This window comes from Coptis chinensis, chromosome 3, assembly GCF_015680905.1.
Source record: "Coptis chinensis isolate HL-2020 chromosome 3, ASM1568090v1, whole genome shotgun sequence".
Classification (NCBI taxonomy): Eukaryota; Viridiplantae; Streptophyta; class Magnoliopsida; order Ranunculales; family Ranunculaceae; genus Coptis; species Coptis chinensis.
This window is the reverse complement of record NC_141458.1, coordinates 66,893,464-66,918,804: the sequence shown is the minus strand read 5'-3', so window position 1 is coordinate 66,918,804 and position 25,341 is coordinate 66,893,464. Positions and strand designations below refer to the sequence as shown.

The 25,341-nt window shown below is 38.0% G+C and overlaps 1 protein-coding gene across 1 annotated transcript; it reads left to right on the top strand.

Annotated features, from left to right (window-relative positions):
* The first annotated feature begins 22,604 nt into the window (after positions 1 to 22,604).
* Positions 22,605 to 23,040, top strand: LOC147510476 (uncharacterized). The gene has a single exon (XM_086599325.1). It carries the CDS (start codon positions 22,605 to 22,607, stop codon positions 22,932 to 22,934), a length of 330 nt encoding a protein of 109 aa, XP_086455451.1. The 3' UTR covers positions 22,935 to 23,040.
* The last annotated feature ends 2,301 nt before the right edge of the window (positions 23,041 to 25,341 follow it).

Genomic DNA, 25,341 nt, shown 5'->3' with positions numbered 1-25,341 from the left:
TAGAAATTATTTTTGCCAACGTTTTTGTTTGGGTCGGTAATATTTTTGGCTAAAATGACAAAACAAAAAGATAATTGGGAATGTTAACATCGTCGTCAATAACTACTAAAAAAAATTTGCTCCTAGAATATTTTGCATCCCGCCCAAAAATTATAAATCTAGCCTTTTTTTTAGTAACTGGCGCCCACATTTTGGCCAAATTTAGAAACAAAAATGCAAAACATGAGAGAACAAAAAAATAAAAACCTAGTTATTACTTATTACTTGATTAGAGTCGTCTCTCACATCTGTTTTTTTTTTTTTTTTTTTTGATAAACCTCTCACCTGCTGTCAGTCCCCTCTCACGAAATCAAATTGGAAAGGTTTGCCCTTTCTATCTTCCTACTCTATACAATTCTATATCTCTAATTCTCTTTCTTCCATTAATTAATGAAGATAAGATTTATCAGATGTAAATCTGGTGGGGAGAAAATTTCTTCCATTGTGTGATTTCGAGTTATTGTAGATAATGAGTTACTAATAATTTGAAATTAGATGTTACTAATAATTTTGCAGAAAACTTTTTTTATTCTTAGTTCGAACTCTACATGGTTTCCTATTTGTGCGACTTTGAAGACGAAACTTACAAGGTTTAGGACTGATAAAACTTATTATATATATGGGTCTAAATTCATATCTACGTAGATTCATAAAGAGATAATAGAGGACGACAACATCTCTTTAATCTTACAGTCCACCGAAGAGTACAACACATCTCTAACATAATTTTTTGTATTTATTATACGCTCTCATAGGTGGGTAATCACTCCAACGACATCAAGTACCTCAAATTTTGTTGTTTCATCATCTGGTATATTTATTTTGGCGTCTTAGCTGTCTTTATGATTTTTCTTTTTCTTTATTTGTTGCATTTAATTGGTATGCATGTATACCATGAGGTGCTTCATCCATTCATTTATGTGCTTGTTGTGTTTAAAAGGAGCTTTGTTTTATTTATTACTACTACTATTGAGATATTGTTTAAGCTGAAGTAAACTGAACTCATCCCTGTCATGTTTCCTGTTGATTGAAAATAGAAATGAAAATCTTTGACGGCGTCTCCTTGTTGCCACTAGAATTACGTACAAGTGTACAACTCCTATTTTTTCAGTTTTGTTTTGTCATATATTTCCTGTTTTGATAAGTTAAGGAAGTTCCTTTATTTTGTTGGACCTCATTCTATCTAAAGAAAGTTTCCCTCATTCCTCTGTTTTCTATAAAAAGATGGAGGGGGTTGTTTGTGTTCTCTTTCGGTTGCTTTAGTTGAGTATTGGTTAGGTGCTTAGGTATCTCTATGATTATCACATGCTTAACCAATGTCCTCTATTTGTTAAAAATGATGGCTAGGATGCATAGATATTAGTTAACTCCCGATCTCACCTCCGCATAAATGCAAGTGCCTGACAAAGAAAAAAAGCAAGTACCACATATCCCTCCTCCCTTCTCCTTTCAATTTGAGACGATATTTTATTATTATTATTATATACATCTTTTACAAACACTCTTTTGAACAGAGTAATCCTATATATCACAGACTCATGGTAGCCTTATTAATAAAGATTAGTCGGCCTTACACCCAAACCCTCTTCCCTTTTGTTTGATGTCCAATTTGTTTTGTGTTTAACTAAAGCAAATTAGTACTGATATTACTCAGTTCACTGGTCTTAAGAGTGCCTCTGCATGTGTAAGTAGGCTTGTTTTGTACTGCAAGATTTTTGCATAAGTTGCTAGTGAAAAGTTAACTAATAGAGTTAACTAAATGTGTTAGAACTTAGACCACAAGTCATAAAGAAATCATTTACAAGGATGAAAAACCAAGCCTTTACATAATTGATTCTGTGGGACTTTTTAAGTTCATTAAATAGATTTTTGTGTATATTCTTTATTCAAATCAATTATTAGTAGAGACCAACTTTTCAACAGTTGTTGGGATTTGGTTAAAGAAAAAATGAGATTAGGAATTAGAATAGGTAATAACATAAGAACATTTTATAGTGTTTTGGTTTCCTGATTAGGTAGTGGTCCTGTTCTAGACACATCACTTGCCATCTTTATCAGTTGTTGCTGCTACTGTTTCTGGTCAGATATTTGATTTATGGTCAAATATATGTTTTTGTTTCTGCTGTTTCTGGTCCTGTTATATACTAAACTTGTTGTTGGATATGATTTATGGTCAAATATTTTTAAACTTGTTGTTGGATATGATATTCTTACTAATAAACAAGATTGTCCTATTCATTGTTGTCTTATGTAGTTGTAATTCGATCAGTATTTAGTACTTAATGGATAAAGGTTGGATGGATCTGAGTTTTCTGCATTGTCCCTTTCCTTGCCTAGTCAAGCTGAAGATGTTCTAGAACAAAAATAGTCATTGGTTCGTAACCGTCTCCTCATGCCACCCATTACTCCATCAGATCAAACCAGTAAGGACCATGATAGTGTAACTGTGTTTGGTGATTGGCATGACCTTCCAGACCATCTTCTCTCTGTTATTACAGATAACTTGCTCCAAACCAAGGACTTTGTTCACTTTGGTGTTGTTTGTCTCTCCTGGTTTTTGCAGCCTCGTTTTTGCTTCCTATATATTTGGCATGTAGTGAGAGGGAAATAGCTTGTTTTTAGTCCCACACCATACTTTTAGAACCTTGTGACATACTAGAAAATCAATAGGTGAGAAATACCAACAAACACGACCTTACGTTTAATTTAGAATGTGATATGTTAAATAGGCTCACATATTTAAATCCTCGAGTCATAAGGAGACAAATATGGTTAATGTGGAAAATGTTGTGAAATGCATGGTGTTTGCTGTTTATTTATTATTTTTTAGTTAAATGATCATTTTGTCTAATGAATTTTTAATAGGAACAAATATGGATAAGAGTTGGTTGAATATGCCACATATGCCTATTCAATATGCCCAAGGTATTAGGGATTTTATTGCTCTTGCTAGCAATCATTTAGACGGTGCAGGTAGGGCCTGTTGTCCATGCAAGAAGTGTAATAATAGGATGTACCGGCACTTCCAAAAAGTAAAAGATCATTTGTATGATAATGGTTTTGACAGAGATTATACTTCTTGGATATACCACGGAGAACCTTTAGACGTGGCAAGTGATAACGACGATGATGATACTGATTTAGGTGGTGAAGGTGTACACTATGATGGTTTGGATGACATGATTGAAGATGTGAGACAATCAACACAGAGACAATCAGGCATCGGACATCCAACATGGGGAAGCTAGCAGTAGTTACATACCCGATGGAACTGACGGGGGTGCATTTGATGGCCATCATAATACGAGTGATGGTAATACAATGTCATTTGATAGACTCTTAAACGAAGCGCGCCAACCTCTCTATCTGGGGTGTGAGAAATATAGCACGTTGGATTTTCTCATGAAAATGTTCCATTTGAAGATAATTAATCGTTAGAGCAACAAATCTTTTGACATGGTCCTTGCATTGGTTAAGTCAGCACTACCTGCAGGTGAGAGGCTCCCAAAATCTCACTATGAGGCTAAACAATTACTGCTGGATCTGGGCCTAGGTTATATCTCAATACATGCATGCCAATATGATTGTGTGCTTTTCTGGGGGACAGAGAACAAGGATCTTGAAAATTGCCCTGTTTGCAATGCATCGAGGTATAAAATTAATGAAGGTAAGACTAAAAAAGTACCAGTGAAAGTATTACGGTATTTTCCACTTAAGCCCAGACTTCAGCGGTTATTTATGTCGAGGATGACTGCTGAGGACATGAGATGGCACAAGCAGAAGCGAGTTGGGGAGGAGAATATACTTTGGCATCCTACTGATTCTGAAGCTTGGAAAGAGTTTGACAAGGAACATGAGTGGTTTTCTAGTGATCCCTGCAATCGGGTTCAACCTTTTTTCTAACATGAGCAGTATCTATATAATGTGGTCAGTACTGCTTATGCCGTATAATATGCCCCCTTGGAAATGTATGAAGGAGCCGTTCATTTTCAGGTCTCTCCTTATCCCTGGGCCTAAAGCTCCTAGAAATGACATTGATGTGTATTTACAACCATTAATAGAGGAACTGAAAGAGCTGTGGGTACATGGTGTGGATACATACGATGTCATAACGAAACAAACATTTCGGTTGCACGTTGCATTACTATAGACTATAAATGACTTTCCTGCATTTGCTAATTTATCCGGTTGGTCTACAAAAGGCAAACTAGCATGTCCAACTTGCAACAAGGATACATGTTCTATGTACTTGAAAAATGGCAGGAAGTTATGTTATATAAACCATTGTAGGTTTTTGCAGCCACGACATCCTTTGACAAAGCGTGTTAGGCAGTTATTCAGTGGAAACAATTGGAGCAAGTTGCCTCCTAACAAATTGACTGGGGAAGATGTGTTAAAGCAGTTAGAACATGTTGAGGAACAAGGGTATGGAAAACATCCAGAATACAAGAAAAGGAAGCATACTGAGATTGAGTTGAACTAGACAAAACATAGCATATTTTTTCAATTACCCTATTGGTGTACCCTTAAATTACCCCATAACATTGATGTTATGCACATAGAGAAGAATATGTGTGAAAGTGTTTTAGGGACATTGTTGAACCTAGATGGGAAGAGAAAAGATTCAGCAAAAGCTCGGTTGGATTTGGCCGAATTGGGTATTAGACAAGAGTTGCATCTAATTCCAAGGGTGGGTAAAATAAATTTGTTGTACCCCCTACATGTTATACATTGTCTCTTGCTGAAAGAAGGATTTTTTGCGAGTAGTTGAAAATGGTGAAGTTTCCAGATGGCTATACGTCAAACATTTCTCGATGTGTAAATGTTACAGACTGCAAAGTACGTAGACTGAAGAGTCATGATTGTCATGTACTTTTACAACGAGTTCTCCCAGTTGCACTTCATGGTTTTTTGGCTAGTGACTTATCTTCTGCTCTAATTGAACTATGATTCTTCTTTAGAGAGCTTTGCTGCAAAACGTTAAAAGTAGAATTACTCAAGAAATTGGAAAAGGACATTGCAGTGATACTTTGTAAGCTCGAATTGATTTTTCCACTAGCATTCTTTTATGTCATGGTCCACTTGCCTCGTGAGGCAATAGTTGGTGGAGTTGTACATTACCGGTGGATGTATCCTATTGAGAAGTGATGTTCATAAACTATATTCTACTAATTTTGGTGTTAAAATACTATCATACTTTGATACCCTCATCTAACTTTGCTTATATAACACTTTATCGCAGATTTCTCAAAACTCTCAAACAATATGTTCGTAATAGGGCACACCCAGAAGGTTCCATTGCAGAAGCGTACGTTGATTCTGAATGTCTCACTTTTTGTTCAATGTATCTCCAAGGAATTGAAACGCGGTTCAACCGTGAAGATCGTAACTACGACGGTGGTCAAGTGAAACAAACCAAGGGGTTGTATGTTTTCTCACATAATGTTAGATCATTGGGAGCTCCGAATTATATAACAATGAGTTCAAAGGATTTCAACAAGGCTCGATATTATGTGTTAAACAATTCAAAAGAAATATCATCATATTTTGAGTAAGTGTCTTTTCTGATTAGATGTGTCTTGTGTAGATTGTGTTAAATCAATCACAAAAGATAATAATACTTATTTTGCAATGAGCATATGGTTTAGCTACAAAAGCACAGCTCTCATGATTTGGAACAAAGGCAGGAATAACATTTTGTTGAATGGTTCTGGGCTCGCGTAAGTGTTAAATTAAGTTGACATGTAGTTAGGTTCACATGATTACGAAAGATCTTAAATTATTATTAACTTTTTTTTTCCATTTGATAGATGGAACAACTATATTATGAGAAATCTCCCGAGGCAACTAATGATTTATATTCACTATCATGCGGTCCCGATCATCGTGTGACTCAATATAGTGGTTGTATTATCAATGGAGTTAGGTTTCATACCAAGAATCGTGAGAAAACTCTACGGACTCAAAATAGTGGTGTGGTTGTTAAAGGGGATGACCAATCAAATGATATCGACTTTTATGGTGTCCTGACGGATGTTATAGAGTTAGATTATATATTTGGGAAACGAGTTTGGCTTTTCAAGTGTGATTGGTGGCATGTTAGTAACAAAAAAAATAGGAATCCATGTAGATAGATATTTCATTAGTGTTAATATGTCTAGGAAGTGGTATAAAGATGATCCATTTGTGTTGGCCACACAAACAAGTCAAGTATTCTATATGGCAGACACCAAATTGCATGGTGATTGGCAAGTTGCACAGAAGATAGCTCATAGGAACACGTTTGATGTTCTAGAGAAAGAGGAAGAAATCAGAGTACATCAGAATGCTGAGACTTATCAACAAAAGGAGCAACTCATAGTTGATAAAATTCAAAGTGATGAAGTTACGCTTGTGCAAATGAATAGAGATGATGTGAACCTAGATGAGGCTGAAGAGGTTGATGCAAATGAGGTCTTTAACAATATTGTGGACGCTAACCCAACTGACGATACAATTATGACCAATGACTATGACACTGAAGATGATACATTGATAGAATATTATACTAGATTCTTTCGAGTGATAATGATACTGATATTGATTAATCATAATCAATGTAAAAGCTTGTTATTTTTCTTCTATAAAAATATATATTTCTCAAATACTTATAAATGTATATCACACATTCATACTTGTAGGCTTCGTTTTTATTGCCATTTGATATTGTACTCTTCTTTTATTGCCTTTTGTTTAAAAGTATTATACTCTTCTTACTTTTCTTGTATTGCCTTTTGATATTGTACTCTTCTTACTTTTCTTTTATTGCCTTTTGTTTAAAAATATTACTATTTAATTTGCTTTGATGTAGCTATGACACCTAGTTGTCCACCACATACTCGTGTTACATCACAGTCTCAGGCCACTTAGCCCGCGCAAGATGGTTCGGGTGTTGGTATAATTCTTTCTTAATTTTGTACTATTCTCCTTCATACTAATCTTTTACGGTTCTGCTAGTGTTGGTACAATACTTACTAACAAATATCTTGTCTTCTAAATAATTATTAAAGCCAAAAAACGGGAGCCTAGAAAGAAGACCCAAAACCTAATTCTTAAGAACCACTTAGCGCGAGGGGGTGGAAGGCCTATATGCAATTGGAGCCAACAGTGGATCACCGAGCTTGGCGTCATTGCTAGGTTTAGAATACCGCCTTTTGCCCATTACTGGAAAGACGTGACTGATGATCAAAGGAAAAGTCTTCACAAGCTTGTTTTGGTAATTGATGTTTGCTTATTAATTGTTTCTTTTACTAAACTCTTTAAAGCATTGTGCTGAAAATTACGTCTTTATGATATCTTTGTCTCTATTTTATTTTATTTGTTTTCGTAGGAAAAGTTTAACATGGACATCCATCTACCACATGTCGAAACTACTGTTAATAATTATATTAAGGATCGTTTCAGAGATCATAGGTGTGCCCTTCACAAGTACTACATGAGCATTCCAAATAATGTGAACAAACGTCAACACCCATTTGATGGTGTATCACAAGAGTCTTGGGAGAGATGGTGCGATCTGTGGGAAACAGGTAAGTTCAAGGTAAGTGAGTTTACTCCTCTTTTTAAAGAAGAGGTTACGGTGGCCAAATTCAATGTGGGAAGTGGTAGTGCTAAATGGCTGGTTGTTGTACTTATACACATTATAATAGTTCTTTTTATGATGCATTGCTTATTTGTTTTGACTCGGGATGTTAGTACGCATAACCAATACAGCCGCTCATGCCTCGTTGTCAACCATTGTGCTGGTTCAAAATCTTTTTTACGGATTTTTTTTTTTTAGGGACACACCTTGCTTAGATGGGACACTTTGTTAAGAATGGGGACCTTTTTTTGGGCGATATGGAGTGATATAACTTAAGTCACTCATATGATCTAGTGTGCCTCTTATTTGCCGCTTTTAGTTAAACTCTTTGGTTTGGTTTAGAAACTTATCTCCTCACCTTTTTTTTTCTTGCCAATTCGGGTAAAATCCATCGCTGGTTACAGTGGATGTTCTGAATTGCAGTGGCTCTACACATCCAGTCTGAGGTAAAATCCTCCACAGCTTACTGTGTGAGTTCTTTGGGCTGGATCTTTAGGCTTGTAGCTTTCTCTCCTTCTTCTTTCAAGTTATATCAGCTATGGCGACTCTGTTAGCTCCTCCACAATCATCCTCTTCTCCTCAACCTTTTCGGTGGAGCTCCCTATTTCAAAACGATAAATCTATTTTGGCATCTTCTAACTCGGCTTTAGAACCTTGCTCTCCTTCTTTTGAAGAAGGGGCAGCAGTGGTACCCCAAGACGTCATTGATGTGGGTATAGCTAAATGGGAAGATATGTTAATCGGATTCTTCCTAGATAAAAGGATGAGCTTCCCATTTGTTAAGAATGCTTTAGAGAAAACCTGGAAGTTAAAAGGATCCATGGATATTACCACAGACAGGGACTTGTTTTATATAAGTTTCACTGCTTCTGAAGACAAACAAGCTGTCCTTGAAGGTGGTCCAATATTTATCGCGGGGAAGATCTTTGTTATTATGCCATGGTCACCGGAGGCGGAAAGCCAAAGGAATAATGTTACAACAGTGCCAATCTGGGCAAAACTCTCAAAAGTCCCGAAAGAACTATGGACAAAGAAAGGACTATCGTTCCTCGCTAGTCTTATAGGGGGTCCTCTCTGTATGGATGGAGCAACGTCAATGAAGAGACGACTAGACTTTTGGCGAAAAGTCCGTGTTACTATTCCATTGGACTTTGAATTTCCATCATCGATAAAACCAAGATACGTGGCAAAGTTGTGTTCGTTGACGTGGAGTATCCTTGGAAACCCCCATTGTGCTCTAGATGTAGTAGGTTTGGACATCTAACTGCTAGATGCCCAATGGCTCCTACTCAAGTGTGGGTTCCTAGAACTAATCTGATCCGAGAACGTAACCCTCTGGCTGCAGCTCCAAATTTTGCCGGGTCGAACTCGCAAAATGTTGCAACTCCAAGCTTCAGTGACCCTGCTGGGTCTGATGTCTTATCTATGATCAATGTTGCAGTAGACAATAGGGAATCTCCAAGTTCTGCAAGGACTTGAAAGACGCATCGGATGACCTGCCTCCTTCTCCCCTCTTGGATGCGGTAGTCTCTAGGGATTCTCCTAGTAATCGCAAATACGATTCTTTGTAGCTACTGGTGGACCAAACTTCGCAAGTCGACATAAAAATCGGCTTTACCCTGCCCCACCTGGTCCTCGAAGATATGTTTTCTACCAATGGCCTAGTAGTCACTAGGGTCTCTCCCCCGCTTCTGATAGGATGTCACCGTTCTCCGACCTCTCTTGGGGAGACCAAAGGGTTTCTAGGGAATCTCCTAGCACTGCCATGACAACTGTTGGCACTCCTTCCTCTCCACCTTTTTTGAGGCCAAGTCAGTCTCTTACTCGGTATAACAAGGCTAATGCTGGTTCGCTGGGGCCGCTGCTAGCCACTCCTTCTCTCCCTCGTCTTCTTAGCTCTGCTACTGATGGCTCAACTTTGAATAAGCAAAATGGATCTTCTTCCTTTCCTTTGGGGATTTCAGGTAGTCCTACCTCCTCTCGAGACTGTGGAAATCCCAGAGGAAAAGAAGTAGTTGTCTTCTCATCACACAAACAGTCACAGGCTGACCTTGAACTGGAGGTAGGTTCTGTATCGGCTGAGGAACTCTTCCAGTTCGACGTGGACAATAATGCTTAAGCAACATTAGTTATGGAGGAGGAAGGTATCGATGATGACATCTCGGAGACGAATGAGGAACCTTTTGACGACCATATTGAGATCTCTCCGCAAGTCATAAGTTTGAATATGCCGTCACAAGTTGTTACCAGAGGCCAGCTACAACAACAACAGCTGCAAAAATCAGGAAATAGAGGGAGAGGCAGAGCCAAAAGCTCCGGGAACAGGGGAAAAAATAAACGATGATCCCATGAAGATCTGCACTCATAATGTTAGGGGTTTAAATGATGTGAATAAAGCGAAGGCTCTTAATGCTTTCAGAACCAAGAATAAACTTGCTTGTTTTTGTCTTTTGGAAACGAAAGTTCGGCAAGAAAATTTTTTGAGTATCAGCAGGGCCTGCTGCCCGTCTTGGAAGTTTGAGCATAACTACTCCAGTGCAGTCGCTGGACGCATTTGGCTCTCATGGGATCCTTCAGTCCTTGGAGTTCAAAAGCTTTTGGAAAGCGACCAATTCATTCATGCTCAGGTCACCATCCTTGCTTCAGCGAAGGAGTTTCATTTTACAGTAGTCTATGCAAGTAACAAAAGAGTGGAAAGGATGACCCTCTGGCAAGATCTCATCAGTCTTAACACAACCTTCTCGGGTCCTTGGTGTGTGGCTGGAGATTTTCAATAATGTTCTCTATTCTCACGAGAGGATTGGTACTGACTTGGTACACCCAAGGGAAACTTATCCCTTTGCAGCTTGTCTTAACTCTGTTAGACTCTATGAACATAAATCCAGTGGAGGGTTCTTTACGTGGACTAACAATGGTTCTGGCTCTATGCGGAGATGGTCTAAGATAGACAGGTGCCTTATCAATTCCTTGTGGGCTACCCATTTCTCATCTTCTGGAGTGGAAGTTTTACCCCAGGGTCTTTCAGACCATATGCCTATCGTAATCTCGGTCTCCAACTCTTATACATGCAGGGCACCTTTCAGGTTCTGTAACTACTGGGTTGTGAATCCTGCCTTCAAGGAAACTCTTCTAAAGTGCTGGTCTATCCCTAGACATGGCAATCCATCGTTTATGCTCTGTAAGAAACTAAAGTCGTTCAAGGAAGCTCTCAAAGGCTGGCCTAAGTTTAGTTCCACGGATCTACAAAATCAGGTGGTAGCTGCCAGGGCCAACCTAGAAAACATCCAAATGCAAATGCAGAAGCGTCCTTTTGATACCCATCTTTCTTTTCTAGAAAGCCACCGTAGATCTGAGCTTTGCGATCTTATGCTTATGGAGGAGTATGATCTCATGCAGAGGACTAACACTGACTGGTTATCCTTTGGTGACAAAGGAAACGCTTTCTTCCACAATGTCGTAAAGGAAAAGAAGATAAGGAACAACATTTGGTCTATTATGGATACTCAAGGATATCAGCAGGAAGGACAGGCTAATGTTGCTAAGACTTTCATATCCTTCTATAGGGATCTGTTGGGATCCTCTTCCTCGCCCTCTTGTAATCCTGGGCTTCTGGAGCAGCTTAATCTTCAGGAGCTGCCTCATGAGAGTGCAGATAGTTTGATCAAGGATTTTGATATCATGGAAATCAAGGAAGCACTCTTTTCTATGGATGATAACAAAACGCCGGGGCCTGATGGGTTCAATGCCTTCTTCTTTAAGAAAGCTTGGGATATAGTTGGGGAAGACTTCTCTCTTGCAATTCAGCATATGTTCAATCGGAAGTTCATTCCAAGGGGTATAAACTCCACCCTTCTTTGCTTGATTCCAAAAACCCTTGCGCCTTCAAAGGTTGATGAATTCAGGCCCATTGTCTGCTGTAACACTATTTACAAGTGTGTGGCCAAGCTTCTAACAAGCAGGATGAAGGAATTTATGCCACTCATAACCTCCATGGCATAGTTAGCCTTCGTCCCAGGAAGGAACATCCAAGATAATATTATTCTTACGCATGAGCTTATTCGAGGTTACAACAGGAAATACGGCACCAGGAATTGTGCAATCAAGATAGACATAAAGAAGGCCTTTGATTCAGTTAATTGGGAAGCCATGGGTATGATTTTGCTGAGATTTGGGTTCCCTCCTATCTTCATAGAATGGCTGTTGATGTGCTTCACCACCCCCTCTTATTCCATTATCATCAATGGAACATCTGAAGGATTCTTCGAAGGTGGACAAGGTCTTAGGCAGGGCGACCCAATTTCACCGTATCTATTTGTCCTAGTGATGGAGGTGCTCTCTGGACTTCTAAAGCAAGCTCTCTCTGCTGGCCACATTCACCCTCACTCTAAATGCCGGAAGCTGAGTATCTCTCACTTATTTTTTGCGGACGATGCTATGATTTTTTGCAAAGGAGATATGGCATCTATTCTTGCAATAAAGGAAATCCTAGTATAGTTTTCACTCTTCACAGGTTTGAATATCAATTCAGATAAATCAACTCTGTTGGTTGGGTGTATGTCACATGCAGCAGGTCTGGACTTGGCAAATGCTTTGGGTATACCCCTTATCTCTCCGCCTCTTATATATCTTGGTCTACCGCTAACCTCATCAAGGTTAGGTATACGAGATTGTCTACCTTTAGTAGAGCGACTGACTTCTCGGATCTCTAATTGGAAGAATTTCTCTTTGTCAAGGGCTAGTCGACTTGAACTTATCCAATCAGTTCTCTCATCCTTTCAAGTATACTGGTCCAAAACCTTTTCTTTACCAAAGAAAGTCCTTGACAATGTTTCTAAGATCTGCAACCGTTTTCTATGGTCGGGGCCCAATATGACAAGGAAGATGCATCATGCCAGCCATGAGGTATTAAGGTATGCTAAAGATCAGGGTGGACTGGGCATGATAGATGCCAGAACTTGGAACAAGGCGGCTTATTACGGCCTGATCTTCCGATTAGCTGAGAAGGATTGATCTCTGTGGTCAAACTGGACTTGGAGCCAACATATAAAGCAATCCTTCTTTTGGACTATGAAAATACCAGCAAGCTACTCTTGGGTATGGAGGGGGATTCTGAAGCATTAGAACATTGCTTGGAAACATGTCCGATATGTTATAGCAGATGGGACTAACACCCTCTTCTGGCATGATCCATGGTGCTCAGGTGAACCGCTTGGGGAATCATCAGAAGCGAGACACTCCTTTGTGCTACCAATGGATGCAAAGGTCAGAGAAATTTTGTCTCAATGTAACTGGTCCTCTATGGTGGAATCTATCTCGGACAGCTCCTTGAAAAACCGCATCTTGAATACGGAAGTGAATAGTTACCTAGACAAAGATGAGGTTATTTGGTCAGCGAGTAGTAGCGGAGAATTCTCAGTTAAATCAACATATGCAGTTCTGCGAAAGGAGAGACAAAAGGTAAAATTGTACAGGGTGGTCTGGGGAAAGCTCTCTATCCCAAAATTCTCTTTTACATTGTGGCAATTGCTCTCAAACTGTCTTCCCACTTAGGATCGCTTTGATACGTAAAAAAGACCTTGCACTTCTCCTCAATGCGCTATGTGGTATGTCTTCGGAGCACTCAAAGCATTTATTCTTCGACTGTCAATACTCAAAGCAGGTCTGGGCCTCTGTTAAAAATTACCTTGGATTAGGGGAGCTGGTCAAAGACTCCTCGTCAGAATGGTATAGTATTTTCAGGTTATGTCAGCAAACCACCACCTGTGCTAATATCTTTAAAGCTTTTATTAGAGTACGGTCCACGAGATTTGGTGCGAAAGGAATAAACGGAAGAAGAAGAACATCTTGTTGACGCCCTAACAGTTAATCTCGAAGATTATGACCACAATGAAACTGTACATACAGAAAAATCTAACAGAGGTCAAAGATTCTTACTCTCTGCGAGCTCTTGCTGAAAGGTTGGGACTGCATATAAACTTTAAACCTCAGGAAGTTCTTTGGTGCAAGTGGAAGCCAGCAGAACAAGGTGCTTACATGCTTAACATTGATGGTTTGGTCCAGCAAAATGGAAGTGGGTATGGAGGGGCTATACGAGATAGCTTGGGTAATGTAGTACGCGCTTATGCAGGTTGCTCGTCAAGGAACTCAGTCATATACCAGGAAATCCAAGCCATTGCATCTGGGCTTAAGCAGGCCCAAGAGATGGGTATAGAAAAATTGGAAGTCAATTCGGACTCTCTGGGAGCCATAAACATTTTGAAAGGGAATGAATGCAGCCCATGGTATTGTGCTAATACGGTAGCCTACATTAGAAGTATTACTTGCTCCTTTGCTAAATGCTCTTTTAGCCATACCTTTCGAGAAGGAAATCAGGCAGCTGACTATCTTTCAAAATTGTATAGATCGCCAGATGATGGTGATGTTGTATTCTCTCCTCCTCCAGACGAGAAGTTACATCGTATCATAGAGGCAGATAGAATATGAACTATGTATCCCCGTTTTTCATCTAATACAGGTTGAGGTTAGCCATAACCTCTAGATTATTAAAAAAAAATTGATTAATTTTAGATATTATAATTTTTTTTTTTAGTACTAACTTTGGAAGTTTGTCTGTCTTTTGAAATGACACAGCCGGTTGATCCCGAGACTCAACAAGAGGCTGGGATGATCGCACTATATCGTAAGACTCATTTTAGTGAGAAAAAAGGCTGGGCTTCTCATGAAGCAGAAAATAATTATGTAATTAACTCGTACTTACCTTTTAAGTTAGCTAAATTATACTTTTGTGAGATAGTTATATTGATTTGTTTTCTTTTCAGGAGAGAATGGTGGAACTACAAAATCAACCTACACTAGAAGGTTCTAACCCTTTGACTAAAGAAGAGATTTTTGATGAAGTCTTGGGCATAAGACCTGGTTATAAACGTGGTCTTGGACATGGCGAGGCACCCCCATCCCATAAACGTGTGGCTGGATATGAGCACCCAGATGTGGATCAGTTGAGAGCAAGGGCAGAGGAGGCAGAGTCTCAGCTAGAAGAGTTGCAAGGTTTGAAGGAAGCGGCTCAAGAGACACAAGAAACACACCAGGCGCAAATTCAACAACAACAACGCCAGTTGGACTATCTCATGGAGAAGCTTGGTGGTCCTCCTTCAATGTGGTATGATTTATGAATTTAACTATTTTTTGATATGTGTTGGTATTTGTTTGATCGGAATGAATAAACCTCCATATCATGTTTTAGGTTGTATATAGTCCATTCAGTTTTGGTAAATGGAATATGGGTTTTTCACCGTCTTGTGAAATATATTATTGTGATTTTCAGTTTATGACAGGTTATTGTATTTATGAAATGTTGAAAATACAGAGGAAATTCTGTCGAAATTTTACTATAAAAGTAACATATCTTATCTTAGGTATGTAATTGTTTGAGATTTGGGTAGACATAAACTTTGAGTAGACGACCTATTAGTTAATATCTCCTCACTAAATTCTTCCACCCTTATTGTTTGTGGCTTTATTTATTTATGTTTAAATTAATTTCTTTAGATTTACTTTCTCTAGTATTGATTTGATTAGTTCTATTTAACTCTATTCTATAAGTATGTATCTTGCAGTATATATAGGTCTACCTTACTTGACTCTGTTATGTAATTTTGAGGTGATTTGTTTCACGTTTGCTGTGTTGGGGTGGGGTTTCCTGTTGGTGGTTGATTAGCATGATAGGTGGGTAATCCTTTTTGTTATGAGGGAGGGTCGAGCTTTTCATTTTTTTCATATTGTCTGAGTCAGAACCTTTAGTTAGACTGATCTTGGGTAGGTTCCAAACCTGCGGATTCATCTCAATGCTACTTGCGGAGATAACTTGTCATCTTCAATAGAACTTGTCACCCTATTCATGTGTTTATGTGGAGTACACATAAACAAAGTCTTCTGGTGAATCTATTACTTTGGAAGGGTCAACCGATTCCTTTAGTACTATGCCTATTGAGGTCAAATCCCTATCTGTTGAGTCTAGCTCGAATGAAAATGAGCCAGTGTATATGAACCTTGATGATCCCATTGAAGCTAACTCTAGATTTCCAAGTGAATATCCAACAGCTACTACTGTGGATGCTGTGAGATGTTGAATCGAGCCCATTGGATAGAGTCGATGGTCCTGTTAAGGTTGATACAATGGCCACTAGAGGAGATCAATAGGATCTTGACTTGGGTAATACGGAATCAAGTTCCTTAAGTTTGAAGTATCTTGATGCAACAGGAGTTGCTTCTTCAGCGGAGGTTCTTCAGGGAAACACCTCAATTGCTAAATGCAGTAAAGAGTCAATTTTAAAGGAATTTTCAGCAGACGAATGCATGTCATATGAGGGTGAGATACATGAAATGGCTGAGACATATTGCATTGTTCCTTCTACTGGTTCAAATTCAGTTACAAAAGTTGTACAATAGGGGAGACCTTTCACCTATACCTTGCCAAACCCCACACAGGAGCAAGTCAGTAGAGTGAAGTCTTTGAATACTGCCCCTGCAACTCTGGGAACACAAGGAAATGCTTCGAAATTGGTTGGAGGGAAACATCTCGCTAATGGGAAGCAACTCTCATGGGTTTATTGACAAGGGCTCTAGATGTAGATCACCAAATAAGAATGGTACCCTGGTAAAATCTGGTGAAGATGGTGTGTCCTGTAGGGTGAGCACTTACTGCAATGGATTTACTAAACCTGCTATTTCTCAAAACATCAGCGTGGTCCATGAACCTGACGGAAATTCTGGTATTAACTTTAAACCTAATTTCTATTAGATTTATGGAGAATCAATACGAGAATAATTATATGGATGTAGATGAAGCCCAGCAGCCACATAAACACATGAATAGGATACACAAGGTTGTTGTGTGTGTTTGGCAGTGGCCTTTTGGTACTACCAGTGTTGTCTCTTGCCTCACTGAATTCTTCCATCCCTACTGTTGCCCGCCGCCGCCGCTGCTGGACATTAGAATGAGAGCTGTGAATTATTAGACATTCTTATTTGAAGTGGAAATGGGATTTTGGCTTATATATTCGTGGTCTTTAGAGTCTATGCTTTCCTTAGTGCCTTGCTAAGGAGGTATATAACTTCGTACTGCAAACTCCTCTGGCCTTGTACCTTTGTGCCTCTTCATATTAATGAAATTCTTGTTTTGTATATAGTTCAGTTCTTAGATTTATCTCAATGAATACTAGCTAGTAGAGGTCTAATGGATAAATTATTTGGATACAATTTAAACTTAACATAATTGTTAATAGTTCACCGGATTTTAATTTTGACGTGATGAAACTATTATATTTTTTGTTTCCATTTTTTTTTTTTTTTTTTTTTTTTTTTTTGTGGTCTAATAGATAATATCTTTGTATGCAGATAATTTTACGTCAAAATGGATCGGTTTGGTATTAGTTTTTGTAAATAAATGGCAGTTTGGAATTGCAAGAGGCACTAGAGGAATCTAAATGCTATTTGTGAAGATGGTTCATTCGCAAGCTACTTGAGGGATGTTTAGAAATGTTTTTGTTTAAGTTAATACTTTTCTTAAGATGAGTTCAGAAATAAAAATTATGAAAGGAGATGATGCAACTCTCTTTTGTTTCTAATGGAGTGAATTAACTCACTTTGATTTATTGAAAATTTGTTGCTTAAGATAATTGATGTTCTGGTTGTGTGTTTATTTGTTGAATTGGGGAATGGTGTGGTGCACAATCGGTAACGATATTAGTGATCAAAATATTCTTTTGTGACGCATGTAGTGTGGGAATATGATCACAATTAACCAATAGCTACGATCAAAACGTCACTTATAACACTATTTTTTTAATTCGTTTTATCTTTTTCGACGATAGAAGCGTCACTAAAAACACACAAAATTCAAATATTTTAGATCTTTAACGATGATAACTGTTTCGACGCCCACCTATGTGGCAAACGTCCATTAGTAGGGGTCTCTATTTTATTCATTTAATCGACATGGCTAAAGCCCAATTTGCAATACTATAGATCAATGTACATGCCCATTAACTGATGTGTCTAAGGCTGAACCTTAGCCACATGGCTTGCCACTAATGTACATTAATTTATGTCCAGATTCATTTCTTATCAAAGAGATAATTATCAGATGATAGTTGTAGTCTATCACAATTACTCAAGCTACAAGATTACTTGAGCTACACGGACTCTCTACTCTACCTATATAAATACCACATTATTTTTCATAAGGAACTACATGGAAACTTGATCCCTAGAGAATAGATCTTGGGTACGTAGGCAGCCATTATTTGGTTCAGTTTCATCTCCCCCAACATCAAATTCCTCTGTTTCTTAGTGTGTTCTTTACCATTGCTCTCGTTGTGTTGAAGCAGTTTACTGCCGAAACATAATTGGCACCGTCTGTGGGGATTTTAGAATTCATTATCACGTGAAACAATCAAGATGGTAAGCACAAGAAGCAGACCAAATAGTCAACATATTCCTCCTGCTAATAGGAATCGTAACCCTCAAAATTCAAACCGGCCAATGCAAGAACCGTTGAACTATCAAGTTGCTCCTAGTGGTACGCACAATCAGCTCCGACTGGTGATTGTCTTAGTCTATCCCTGTAACCAGCCTGTCTAGGCCGGTAGTCACCCTTAGCCGGGTGGTCGGTATAATTATACCGTTTCTCCATGTTTTGTTGCTCTTGTCTGGGATGCCCACCTTCCCAGTCATGTCAGACATATCTCGAATGGCGGTCTTCCCTGAAATTGCTTCTCAAAGGTAAATCTTCCCTTTGAGATCAGACATGTTTAGGGTAGTAGTTATCCCTGCCAATCCGATTCTCCCCATAATTACGAGTAATAGGGTCATTACTTTTAGAGCGTGCACTGGTTGATTGTGCTTGAGGAATAACACGTTGCTGAGGACGATGAAGTAGATCTTCAAGACGGTCCCATACACTGGAATAGCCTGCATCCCTTCGTGGTCGCCTTGATGTTGTTGAATTTGCAGCATCGTCCACCGGCCTTTTCCTCTTTGCCAACTTCCTTCTCAAGTTCCTATTTAAATTTTTGACTCATCGTAACTCACGCTCAACTGTATTAGGGGTGAATTGGCTGTTACTATCACCTTTTCCGTTAGTTGGTGTGAGAGTAATGTCCACGTCCATATCCATGTCAACTGAAGGATCGACATGGACAGACGGCGGACCGCATGGAGGATTACTGACTTGTCGGTTTTCTTGTTGCGAGATTGTTAGGGGTGGTGGCGGCGCTTGTACTGCCTTTTGTGGTGGTGGTGGCGGTGGCGGTGGCGCTGCTACAGTTGGATGTTGAGAATTGATCCTACCACTAGGAGCAACTTGATTGTTCAACGGTTCTTGCATTGGCCGATTTAAATTTCGAGGGTTGCAATTCCTATTAGCAGGAGGAATATGTTGACTATTTAGTCTGCTTCTTGTGCTTACCACCTTGATTGTTTCACTTGATAATGAATTCTAAAATCCCCACAGACAGCGCCAATTATGTTTCGGCAGTAAACTGCTTCAACACAACGAGAGCAATGGTAAAGAACGCACTAAGAAACAGAGGAATTTGATGTTGGGGGAGATGAAACTGAACCAAATAATGGCTGCCTATGTACCCAAGATCTATTCTCTAGGGATCAAGTTTCCACGTAGTTCCTTATGAAAAATAATGTGGTATTTATATAGATAGAGTAGAGAGTCTTTGTAGCTCAAGTAATCTTGTAGCTTGAGTAATTGTGATAGGCTACAACTCTCATCTGATAATTATCTCTTTGATAAGAAATGAATCTGGACATAAATCAATGTACATTAGTGGCAAGCCATGTGGCTAAGGTTTAGCCTTAGACACATGAGTTAATAGGCATGTACATTGACCTATGGTATTGCAAATTGGGCTTTAGCCCTGTCGATTAAATGAATAAAATAGAGACCCCTACTAATGGACGTTTGCCACGTAGGTGGGGTCGAAACAATAACAACGTCACTTATATAACCAAATTTTCAAATTACTGATAACTCTAGTGACAATAAAAACGTCGCTAATAAGATATTTGTTTTTTAATTTTTTTGACTTATAGCGATGATTAAAACGTCGCTAATAATGTTAAAATTTTCAGACTTTTATTGACGTTAAAAACGTTGCTAGTAATGTTTTATTACCGGCGATTTTAAAAATGTTGCCAAAATTTCATCTTTTGCAACGTTACTGCATTGAGAATACCAAAATGAGTTAGCGACAAAATTAGAGAAATATCAACAGTAATAAACGTCGGTAAATATTTGCTATTTGGCGTTAAAATAGCGTGGCTGTATATCATTGCCGACTATAGCATTAGCGACATTGACTCGACACTCCGAAAAGCATCGCCAATTTGTATTAGTGATGTTTATGCGATTTTCAACGACAATTTTTTTTGTTGCCAAAGACCATGTTTCTTATAGATTGTGAACTATGCGTGTGGAGCATTAAGTATATCCACTGGCTCTGGGAATAGGATCATTTGACCTTTCGGTGGTGATTGAGTGTTTGCCATTAATGTCTCAGCTTGACCTTTGCCTTTACATGTTCAATATGCTGGAGTACTTATCCTACACTATTACACTGTATAGAGGTCCAAATTTGTTTGTTTGTTTGTTTTTTTTTTTTTGTTTTTTTGTTTTTTTTTTTTTGGATTCGTAGTTGCGCTTTCAGTTATTGATAACTTAGCTGCGTGTTTCAGGGTGAGAAGCTATTGTGAAGTCTTGATGGTATGTTTTCTAAAACATGGAAGCCTAAGAAGAAAGCAATTAAAGGGCCGAGGTAATTATCAGATCACATTCAATCTTTGGACTTTACTAACAGGAAAAGTTTCTCTTTGCTTACTGAATACCTATTTTGGGTTGCAGATGCGATTCATTTAAAAGAAGGGGAAATCACTTGGAGCAAAGGAAGAAGTTGGGACTGGCACAAGCTCCTAAGGGAAGATCGAACCCTCGAAAACCGGTATCTGAACCCACAACTGCACTACAGAACTGATGATGCCTATTTGTATGTGAAATGTGAAGGTCTTGGAGAGAATGTTTCAGCTGGGGAGGAATTCAATCAAATATATTTTTGCAAACGATGTGGTGAAGAAGTCTTTGACACAGATGTTTGATGCTTAATGCTTGTTGAGGGTCAAGAAATAGTTTAGCAGTTCTGACAGTAGCTTGTTGAAGGTCTTAAAGCTCTTGGCATAAGAGCCTGATGCAGTTTGACAGTTCTATGATTGTATGCAGTTTATTGACGTTACCTTGAGGTTAAATTTAACCTTTACGGAAATAGATACATAATATTGATATACCAAGAGAGATTATAATGAATGAATTTGTCCAGATTCCAAATTAACAAGGGATATTTAGTTTCTAACTATATATTTCACAGAACATGATTGACACTTCACTCTTCTCATTGATTTCAATTTTTTATGTGTTGGCCCCCAAGCCTACTTGCACTGAGAGCTTACAATGGACAATTTGTTCTCATGATCTCATCTTGCATATATTGAGGATCATATTTAAAAGGCCATTTTTTCCTAGACCATTTCAAATGCTACATGAGCATTATTTGATAATTTGATAGATGGCAATTTTGTTAAATTGGCATATGCAAAACGAAGTCCAAATCTGAAAATGTTGGCATGCTGCGCATGACATAACAATGAACTCCCTCATCCTTTTGATGCAGACAATGGGTTTAATCTCCCTGATACTTAAATGGTTGCACAAAAACCCCCTGTAAGCGAACAAATGCATAAAACCTCCCTACTATTTAAAACATAACATCAAAGCCAAAACAGACCAAAATACCCCTGTGAAAACCGGGCTGATGTCATCCTATGTAAATTTGTATTTACATATGACAATATAAAATTACACAATCTTCTTAACCTATTTAAATTTAAATTTTTATATGAATTTTTTTTTTCATAGGAAAATTTAAATTTATATTCTGTCTGGTGTCGTAGGAAAATTTTCAATCCCAAAAGTTACTATGCAAGTTTAAGTTTTCATAGCTCCAATGACTATATAAATATAGTTTTACATATGACTATGTAAAAATACATTTACATATATTCTGTCAGGTGTCAGGAAATTTTCAATCCCAAAAGTTACTATGTAAATTTAAGTTTTTATAGCTCCAATGACTATGCAAATATAGTTTTATATATATATATATATATATATATATATGACTATGTAAAAATACATTTACATATAGTCGGGAAATTTTCAATCCCAAAAGGGTAAAAAAAGAAATAAGATAAAATGGGAAATAAAAACAAACCAGATTTTATCTCTTTTTTGGAAAACAGAGAGGTTATTTAACAAGACCTAAATAATAGGGAGGTTATGTGATATGGGTCGATGGGAGGGAGTTTATACTCAACTGAGTTAGAACCAAGGGGTTGAGCCTCATTTCTTGGGAGTCTTCAATTTTTTAGTCTGGCTCTGTGTTTCTCTGGGTGAAGTTCCCATGTGGTGGTATTGGTGTTTGTGATCTGAACATCAGGCAACTCAATTCTTATTAAACAGATTAAGAGGTAGTACAACTCGTTTACATGTTTACATGAAGACAAGCCAAAAGACTGAAAATAACTAAATAAGCCACTTATAGTTTTATACTGAAAGGCACAGTTGATATATGAAATTTCGTTATATGAAATTCATAATATATGAAATTTCTATTACTCACTCCTGAGTATAAATAAGTACAGCCACAAGACAAATACAGGAAAAACTTCAGCTCATCAACCTTATTTATAATCAAACACAATTGGAATTTGAGCACAATTTTTCCATGTTCACCCAGTTTAGTTTTCCTCCACATCATCTTCATAATCTACTTCTTCAACAACCGCATCTTGATATTGTTGATACTCCGAGACAGGATCATTCATGTTACTTTCAACTTCAGTAAATTCCATCTCATCCATTCCTTCGCCAGTGTACCAATGCAAGAAGGCCTTCCTACAAAACATAACTGTAAATTGCTCTGAAGCTCTACGAAACATCTCCTGGATTGAAGTAGAATTTCCCATGAAAGTCGATGACGTTGAAAATCTAGTAAATGGAATATCGCATACGCTTGACTTAGCATTATTTGGAATCCACTCAACAAAATATGACGAGTTCTTGTTCTGTACATTGATAATTTGCTCATCAACTTCCTTTGTACTCATTTTGCCACGGAACATAGCTGATGCAGTGAGCTGGTATCTGCCATGACGTGGGTCAGCAGCGCACATCAAGAACTGGAACAGAGAGAATGGCAAGATATCTTGAGCATGCATCTCCACTAGATTTGAGTTGATCAGACAAATCTGTGTAAACATCCTCCGAAGATCCTTATAACTTGGCCGAGTAGACATTGTAACTTAGTTAGAAGGGTGTTACTGATCTGACAATTATTAAGTACAAAGTTAAAGGTCCCTCGATGTTCTTGAGGGATTAAACTCAAATCATTTTCAAGGTGTCTCCTAAAAGATAAGATACTAGGTCAACTACCCTAGTAGCATTGAAAAGTTTTGCAGCAAAAAAGTGAAAACTCAAAGATTGTTGTAGTACATCATTTAGTAGTAATAGTACCCAATAATATGTTCATCTAAATCAAAGTACTCATGTCTCATGATATCTAAAAGCTTTTTCCCATATGCAAAACAATCCCATGCTCCACATATCGTGGGCTAAATAAAATAAGCAAGCAAAAGTATTCAACAAATCATTCACAAACTTTTTTAGGATACACAAAGTCAAACCCAATCAATCAAATAACACATGAACGAGCTTAAGAATAATAGGGGGTTCAGCTATACCAATTTTGTTCTGAACTCCATTGTCTAACTTTATTACCTTTTTCTCCACCTCACAAGCTCAAGTTACTAAGCAATTGAGTATAAAGGCATGTCTAGAAAACTTCAGTGGACACATAACTAGTTGGAATCCTCTGACGTTTTGCTACATAATATAATCTGATGGAAACCATCCAACTTTACCTTTGCATTCCCCTTCAGACCATCCCGATGGAGCCACCTAAAAAAGATCAAGTTTCATGACATTAAACAAGAATCCTGGACCTCAATTCGCAAACACTATGCATACAAAGAGAGCACATAACAAGAGAAATGGTCAATATTAATCTCCTAGAGTTATAAACTATGATAGAAGCTATGAGTCTATCACTTTCATGAATGAATATACAGACATCGAAAAGTAGAACAAACCTTATCTTTTTCTCTTAAGACTCAGTAGTAGGATTCCATATCGCCCATATTCCAAACCTGCATAACGTCCCATCGTTCTGGTAAAGTTCCATTGTTCTTTTCTCTACAAAGAAGGAACCAACAGTTCAAATAGTACCCACGGCATCGTTTGCAACTTGACAGGAAGAGCACAAGCCAGTAGACCACTTTGATTTTGTGTTAGAGGTGTTGAATCTAGAGGTGTTGGGTTTGGATTCGGAGAAAATTGGAGAGAGGAATAGGAGAGAGAAAACCCTTCATAAGTTTATGGATATATGTTGGTGTTTGATTTTGATATTTAGTGTTTCGATCAGATTTAGATTTAGGATGATCCAACGGCCGAAATTTTGATGTTTGGATGTTGTCCGAAATTTTGCTGTCTACCTAGCCTGGCCATATATATATATGTCCGAAATTTTGCTGTCTACCTAGCCTGGCCATATATATATGGGTATTCATCACTATAAATTACATCTCTACTAATATCACTACAATGCTTGACTATTGAGAACATGTCTCATTTATTCTAAAGAAAATTGATTTCTGCTTGATACCTTAACTGCAGTGTCCCCCATGATCATGGCAGGATAGTAGTAGCTCTGACCTACGGTGGACGTTCAGTGCTTTTCCTTGTCATTTAGGTATGCACACCACGCAAAGACTATCTGCGACAAATATAAGAATAGGAACCAAATAACTATTGTATTAGAGCAACATTAGTAGTTTAAAAGGAAATAAATTGAACATTAATTGTGGTGATCAACATACAAAGCTTGTCACGCCAGTACTCCCTAACAGGCATCTGAATGTACTTCGTGTCTCTTGCCACCTTGTGAAATGCACAATGAAGTCCCTACAACCAAGAAATTAAGGCATTTGAATTGGTGGATGATATAATTAACATTTAAAAAAAATATCAGAAAGACGAGACCATTTACCTCGAGTTGGCAGACGGTGAAAATATCCATCGGAAGAAGTTAGATTCTTTAGTAGTCAATGACTTGTGTGGCTTCAAGCACTCTTTCTTCAAATTCTTGAAAGGAGAATCTTCAATATCACTGTTAGGTTGAGCCTAGAAAAGAAAACAAATTTTAATGTTAATTTATCATTCACCTAAATAAAATATTTTGTATATGGCCAAGTGAGGATACCTCCATATCGACAACCACTTTCATTTTTTTTGAAGACTCTAGAGGTGATTTAAACAGTTGTCTGACTTTCTAACAAAATGAGGAGTCTTGAAACTTTCCTTTAAGTAAGAAGAGACACTTATAATGTTAATGTCATTTTCCAATACTGGTATCCCTTTGTCTTTAACCAATTCAAAAAATTGCTTTCTCAGCTGTGCAAACTCTGCTATCAGTTGAGTAACATCTTCCACCAATTCACAAACC